The 8,237-nt window shown below is 38.5% G+C and overlaps 1 protein-coding gene across 1 annotated transcript in view; it reads right to left on the bottom strand.

Annotated features, from left to right (window-relative positions):
- Positions 1-8,237, bottom strand: part of DRAM1 (DNA damage regulated autophagy modulator 1) — a 48,844-nt gene that overhangs the window by 16,263 nt on the left and 24,344 nt on the right. The window contains exon 2 of the mRNA XM_061205102.1: positions 4,107-4,174. Within this exon, the coding sequence (XP_061061085.1) occupies positions 4,107-4,174 (68 nt within the window). The remainder of the gene's footprint in view (positions 1-4,106; positions 4,175-8,237) is intronic.

Consider the following 8,237-nt stretch of genomic DNA (forward strand, 5'->3'; position numbering starts at 1 on the left):
TGGTGGGGGGATGTTGATAATGGAGAAGGCTATGGGGGGGGTGTGGGGGAGCAGGGCATATATGGGAAATCTCTACCTTTTCCTCAAGTTTTCTGTGAATCTGAAAATGTTCTAAAAAATAATGTTTATTAAAAAATAACAATAAAAGAGGGCAGACAGCAGAAGCAAGAAGAACTACAATCATGCAGCCTGTGGAACCAAAACCACATTCACAGAAAGAGAGACAAGATGAAAAGGCAGAGGGCTATGTACCAGATGAAGGAACAAGATAAAACCCCATAAAAACAACTGAATGAAGTGGAGATAGGAAACCTTCCAGAAAAAGAATTCAGAAAAATGATAGTGAAGATCATCCAGGACCTCAGAAAAAGAATGGAGGCAAGGATCGAGAAGATGCAAGAAATGTTTAACAAAAACCTAGAAGAATTAAAGAACAAACAAACAGAAATGAACAATACAATAACTGAAATGAAAACTACACTAGAAGGAATCAATAGCAGAATAACTGAGGCAGAAGAACAGATAAGTGACCTGGAAGACAGAAGGGTGGAATTCACTGCTGCGGAACAGAATAAAGAAAAAAGAATGAAAAGAAATGAAGACAGCCTAAGGGACCTCTGGGAAAACATTAAACACAACAACATTCGCATTATAGGGGTCCCAGAAGGAGAAGAGAGAGGGAAAGGACCCGAGAAAATATTTGAAGAGATTATAGTTGAAAACTTCCCTAACATGGGAAAGGAAATAGCCACCCAAATCCAGGAAGCATAGAGAGTCCCAGGCAGGATAAACCCAAGGAGAAACACGTCGAGTAATCAAATTGAATAATTTAATTAATTTAAATTTAATTAATTTAATTTAATTAATTTAATCAAATTAAAGACAAAGAAAAATTATTGAAAGCAACAAGGGAAAAATGGCAAATAACATACAAGGGAACTCCCATAAGGTTAACAGCTGATTTCTCAGCAGAAACTCTACAAGCCAGAAGGGAGTGGCATGATATATTTAAAGTGATGAAAGGGAAGAATCTACAACCAAGATTACTCTACCCAGCAAGGATCTCATTCAGATTCGATGGAGAAATCAAAAGCTTAACAGACAAGCAAAAGCTAAGAGAATTCAGCACCACCAAACCAGCTCTACAACAAATGCTAAAGGAACTTCTCTAAGTGGGAAACACAAGAGAAGAAAAGGACCTACAAAAACAAACCCAAAACAATTAAGAAAATGGTCATAGGAACATACGTATCAATAATTACCTTAAACGTGAATGGATTAAATGCTCCAACCAAAAGACACAGGCTTGCTGAATGGATACGAAAACAAGACCCATATATATGCTGTCTATAAGAGACCCACTTCAGACCTAGGGACACATACAGACTGAAAGTGAGGGGATGGAAAAAGATATTCATGCAAATGCAAATCAAAAGGAAGCTGGAGTAGCAATACTCATATCAGATAAAATAGACTTTAAAATAAAGAATGTTACAAGAGACAAGGAAGGACACTACCTTGGATGATCAAGGGATCAATCCAAGAAGAAGACATAACAATTATAAATATATATGAACCCAACACATAGGAGCACCTCAATACATAAGGCAACTGCTAACAGCTATAAAAGAGGAAATCGACAGTAACACAATAATAGTGGGGGACTTTAACACCTCACTTACACCAATGGACAGATCATCCAGACAGAAAATTAATAAGGAAACACAAGCTTTAAATGACACAATAGACCAGATAGATTTAATTGATATTTATAGGACATTCCATCCAAAAACAGCAGATTACACTTTCTTCTCAAGTGCACACGGAAAATTTTCCAGGATAGATCACATCTTGGGTCACAAATCAAGCCTCGGTAAATTTAAGAAAATTGAAATCATATCAAGCATCTTTTCTGACCACAACGCTATGAGATTAGAAATCAACTACAGGTATGGAAACACAAAAGACCCCGAATAGCCAAAGCAATCTTGAGAACGAAAAATGGAGCTGGAGGAATCAGGCTCCCTGACTTCAGACTATATTACAAAGCTACAGTAATCAAGACAGTTTGGTACTGGCACAAAAACAGAAATATAGATCAATGGAACAGGATAGAAAGCCCAGAGATAAGCCCACGCACATATGGTCACCTTATCTTTGATAAAGGAGGCAAGCATATACAGTGGAGAAAAGACAGCCTCTTCAATAAGTGGTGCTGGGAAAATTGGACAGGTACATGTAAAAGTATGAAATTAGAACACTCCCTGACACCATACACAAAAATAAACTCAAAATGGATTAAAGACCTAAGTGTAAGGCCAGACACTATCAAACTCTTAGAGGAAAACATAGGCAGAACACTGTATGACATAAGTCACAGCAAGATCCTTTTTGACCCAGGTCCTAGAGAAATGGAAATAAAAACACAAATAAACAAATGGGACCTAATGAAACTTAAAAGCTTTTGCACAGCAAAGGAAACCATAAACAAGACCAAAAGACAACCCTCAGAATGGGAGAAAATATTTGCAAATGAAGCAACGGACAAAGGATTAATCTCCAAGATTTACAAGCAGCTCATGCAGCTCAATAACAAAAAAACAAACAACCCAATCCAAAAATGGGCAGAAGACCTAAATAGACATTTCTCCAAAGAAGAGATACAGATTGCCAACAGACACATGAAAGAATGCTCAACATCATTAATCATTAGAGAAATGCAAATCAAAACTACAATGAGGTATCATCTCACACCGGTCAGAATGGCCATCATCAAAAAATCTAGAAACAATAAATGCTGGAGAGGGTGTGGAGAAAAGGGAACACTCTTGCACTGTTGGTGGGAATGTAAATTGATACAGCCACTATGGAGAACAGTATGGAGGTGCCTTAAAAAACTAAAAATAGAACTACCATATGACCCAGCAATCCCACTACTGGGCATATACCCTGAGAAAACCATAATTCAGAAAGAGTCATGTACCAAAATATTCATTGCAGCTCTGTTTACAATAGCCAGGACATGGAAGCAACCTAGGTGTCCATCATCGGATGAATGGATAAAGAAGATGTGGCACATATATACAATGGAATATTACTCAGCCATAAAAAGAAATGAAATGGAGGTGTTTGTAATGAGGTGGATGGAGTTAGAGTCTGTCATACAGAGTGAAGTAAGTCAGAAAGAGAAAAACAAATACAGTATGCTAACACATATATATGGAATCTAAGGGAAAAAAAAAAAAAAAAAAGAGGTCATGAAGAACCTAGTGGCAAGATGGGAATAAAGACACAGACCTACTAGAGAATGGACTTGAGGATATGGGGAGGGGGAGGGGTGAGATGTGACAGGGTGAGAGAGTGTCATGGACATATATACACTACCAAATGTAAAATAGATAACTAGTGGGAAGCAGCCGCATAGCACAGGGAGATCAGCTCGGTGCTTTGTGACCATCTAGAGGGGTGGGATAGGGAGGGTGGGAGGGAGGGAGATGCAAGAGGGAAGAGATATGGCAACATATGTATATGTGTAACTGATTCACTTTGTTGTAAAGCAGAAGCTAGCACACCATTGTAAAGCAATTATACTTCAATAAAGATGTTTAAAAAAAAAAAAAAAAGAAAGAAATCAACTACAGGGAAAAAAATGTAAGAAACATAAACACATGGAGGCTAAACAATATGTTACTAAATAACCAAGAGGTCACTGAAGAAATCAAAGAGGAAATCAAAAAATACCTAGAGACAAATTACAATGAAAACACAATGATCCAAAACCTATGGGATGCAGCAAAAGCAGTTCTAAGAGGGAAGTTTATAGCAATACAAGCCTACCTCAAGAAACAAGAAAAATCTCAAATAAACAATCTAACCTTACACCTAAAGGAACTAGAGAAAGAAGAACAAACAAAACCCAAAGTTAGTAGAAGGAAAGAAATCATAAAGATCAGAGCAAAAATAAATGAAATAGAAACAAAGAAAACAATAGCAAAGATCAATAAAACTAAAAAAATAATAATAAAAATGATACATAAACTGTAACATTTTACTTCAGGTGAGATTGGTAATTTTTAATTTATTTATAATAATTATTGTGTACTTACCAAGAAATGCAGAGAAGTTTATCATAAATCCAAAAATACCACTCTCTGGAGGTGTTGTTCCTGTATCACTGAGAAAGAGAAGACATGTACAAATTAGTAAAAAGGAATTCAGTTCAGCCCTCTGGGCAGGCATGTAACTGGCAGGTATTATATTGTGTCCCTTCTGGGTGTTCAGCCACTTTGAATTTCAAAGATTTGACCTGATTTTGTTCTAAAGTATTTTCAATTTAGGCTCTGAAAAATTAGAAACTATTTTTTCTTTTTTTCCCCAGTTTTACTGATATATAATTAACAAACAGCACTGTATAAGTTTAAGGTGTGCAGCATAATGATTTGACTTACAGACATCACGAAATGATTATCACAGTAAGTTTCCTGAACATCCATCCTCTCAGATACAAATTTTGAGAACTTTTTTTGTTATGATGAGAACTCTTAGGATTTACTTTCTTAACAACTTTCATATATAACATACAGCAGTGTTAATTATATTACCCATGTTGTACATTACCTCCCTAGTACTTATTTATATTCTAACTGGAAGTTTGTGCTATTTGACCACCATCCTCCAATCCTCCTCTTCCTTACCCCTGGCCTCTGAGAACCACAAGTCTGGTCTCTTTTTCTATGAGTTTGTTTGTATGTTTGTTCGGTTTGAAGTATAATTGACAACACTATGTGAGAAAATATTTAAAGTGAATGGTGGTGGTGTTTTTCAGATGATCCCACCTGAAAAATCTGATGTGTGTGTTCATTCTTGATGAGGAATTGAGTGAGACTATTTTGGGGGGGGAAAAAAAAAACCTGGTTTAAAATCACATTTGAAAAGTCTACTATTTGAATATTAAATATACATAAACACATCATTTTAATTTTTAACAATATGATTTATGCATAAGAATTTACACTGCTGAAAATATGATGGAAGGCTGAGCAATAAATATTATTGATGCCTATCAGTACTTTATGGAAATAGGGTATCAAGGGTATTACCCATGGTGATAAATTATTTTAACAGAAAAATAGCTTCTATGAGACATATTTCAGATGCAGTCTATCAATTAATTAATTCAATGAGCTGGAATGTAGCATTTGACATGTGCTGGCTTCTATTCATCAATGCCAAGGTTTACATTTTTATACTCTCAAGCTGCTTGCATAAAGCACAGTTTCAAACTGATGGCAAAGGCGCTCCCAACATGAAACAACTCGTACTTGTCTTGAGTGTTTCCACGTTTTAAAACAGCTCTGAAATTTAAGTACTGAAAAATGGATCAAGTTGAAAAGATGCACTTCAAAGTGTTTGAAAAATTCCACAGGAAGCCTGTGTGTGCAGGAAGCAGGAGTCTTTAAGCTTTGTGAACACTTAATATTTGAAGAGTACGAAGCGGTTAATGTCCCCGCTTCCCACAAATTCCTCTAGTCCCAATTACTTCAATCTCAGTGTCACCTGTACCTGTAAGAATCTGAAGGGTTTAGAATTTAACATTACCATTTTTCCTACAAATAATCTTTTTTTCACTAAAGGGATGTTGAGGTGAAGGCTGCCCGACATGTGGGATGCCCTTCTGAGCACAACATCGTCCTGAATGGGCGAGGAGGGCACGGGAACCAGTGATGGAAACAGCTGGTGGAGACAGCTTATGTGTGCCCTCGGGCAGCACTTTTGCCAGAAAATTCTCACAGGGAAAGGAAGCCTTCTATTCCTGACCTCAGGGTATAAAAAAGCAGCTACCCGATGACTCATGCAAGAGTACTTGTTGGCACAGGTCTGAGAGGAATCTGCCACGTGCCAGGAAGATTGTTGGTTGTGGAGAAGTGAGGAGGATATTCAGGGGGGTAGGTAGGTGGGGGGACAAAGGTGCTCTAACAGGAGATGAGAAGATGACCAGACTTGGGAATGATCTGTCCAGGGAGAGCAAACCAGGACATATTTCAAGGGCCCAGGTATGCAGTCCACATGACATCGAACATGCAATTCGAAAGCTCAGAATTTCAGAGTGATATTTTATTCTTGCTTATCTGTACATTTAAAACCATACAGGCAGAATCTGGGAATTCCCTGGCAGTCCGGTGGTTAGGACTCCATGCTTTCACTGCCATGAGCCTGGATTAGATCCCTGGTCAGGGAACAAAACAAAGATCCCACAAGCCACACAGCGAGGTCAAAAACAAAAACAAAAACACACAAACCCATACAGGCAGAATCAGAAGTGCTTTGCAAACAGCCTTTCCATATGCATTTGTTGAATGAATGACTATCAGGACTGGCAGTAGACACTACTTTTTGAACACTTGCCATGTACCAGGCACTGCTAGGTGCTCACCATGCATCATTTCATTTCATCCTCTCAGCCCTGAGGTGGGCCTATTACCAACCCCACTTTATTAAGGAGGAAACTGGGTATTGGAGAGGTTATATAACTTGTTCCAGGTCCCAGTGCTATCAAATGGAGGGAATCTACATTCCATCTATGTGTCTGACTCTGCTTTCCTGCCTCCTCTGTGCTCTAACAGCAGGCAAGGAACAAAGCAATTAGAAGAATGACTGGGGGAGGAGAGTGAGCACAGATGTGCTGGTAAATGCTTAACAAGCAGCTCTAGAGGGAACCTGATTGGTAACACAGGCCAATTTCCATGCTATAAATATTCCCAATATGTCAAAATTCAAGCTACCAAAATGCTGGTCACTGAACAAGGAGTTGGGAAAAAATGCACACAGTTGGCTCATCATGCCTTAGTTGTATACCAGGAAGGTGTAAAGTAGGTTAAGACCTCATAGCTTCTCAGATGCCATAATTTAATAATAGAACACCTTTGAAAAATGGTTCTGAAGAACCTAGGGGCAGGACAGGAATAAAGACGCAGACGTAGAGAATGGACTTGAGGACACGGGGAGGGGGAAGGGTAATCTGGGACAAAGTGAGAGAGTGGCATGGACATATATACACTACCAAATGTAAACCCGATAGCTAGTGGGAAGCAGCCACATAGCACAGGGAGATCAGCTCGGTGCTTTGTGACCACCTAGAGGGGTGGGATAGGGAGGGTGGGAGGGAGACGCAAGAGGGAAGAGATATGGGGATATATGTATATGTATAGCTGATTCACTTTGTTATAAAGCAGAAACTAATACACCATTGTAAAGCAATTATACTCCAATGAAGATGTTAAAAGAAAAAAAAGAATAAACTGGAAACTAATACTACATTGTAAATCAACTATATTTCAATAAAAATTTTTTTAAAAATTAAAAAAAATAATAATAAGAAAACACCTTTGGGCTTCCCTGGTGGCACAGTGGTTAAGAATCCACCTGCTAATGCAGGGGACACGGGTTTGAGCCCTGGTCCGGGAGGATCCCACATGCCGCGGAGCAACTGGGCCCGTGCGCCACAACTACTGAGCCTGCGCTCTAGAGCCCACGAGCCACAGCTACAGAAGCCCGCGTGCCTAGAGCCCATGCTCTGCAACAAGAGAGGCCACCGCAATGAGAAGCCCGCGCACCGCAACAATGAGTAGCCCCCACTCACCACAACTAGAGAAAGCCCGCGCGCACCAACGAAGAGCCAACGCAGCCAAAATTAAATAAATAAATAAAATAAATTAAAAAAAAAAACACCTTTGACAATTATTCACCACCATGGTCTGATTTTCTCTCAGTATTACTCAGTCTATAACACCCACCATCAATGCATGAGTACCAATGGGCCTACATTCCTACACTTGGCACTACAACATAGGAAACATCAATACTACAAACATTGGGGAAAATATGAATGCACTGCATTCATAACCAGTTGTTTGATTAAATGAAATCATCTTTTAAAAAATTTTTATTTGGCTGCAAAAATAACCATAAACTTTATCCACTCATCAACAAAATATTTATGGGATACCTACCATGTGTTAGATACAATCTGAGTCACAAATTCCCCTATTTATCAGGTAAGAATGGTCAGTGTGTGATTTATTTCCATTAAGTGACAAACTGGTACCTAAACTACATTTGGTGATTTTTTTTAAAATTATTTTATTTATTTATTTATTTATTTATTTATTTATTTGGCTGCGCTGGGTCTCAGTTGCAGCGTGGAGGATCCAATTCCCTCACCGAATATCGAACCCAGG

This window comes from Eubalaena glacialis, chromosome 11, assembly GCF_028564815.1.
Source record: "Eubalaena glacialis isolate mEubGla1 chromosome 11, mEubGla1.1.hap2.+ XY, whole genome shotgun sequence".
In the NCBI taxonomy this organism is placed as follows: domain Eukaryota; kingdom Metazoa; phylum Chordata; class Mammalia; order Artiodactyla; family Balaenidae; genus Eubalaena; species Eubalaena glacialis.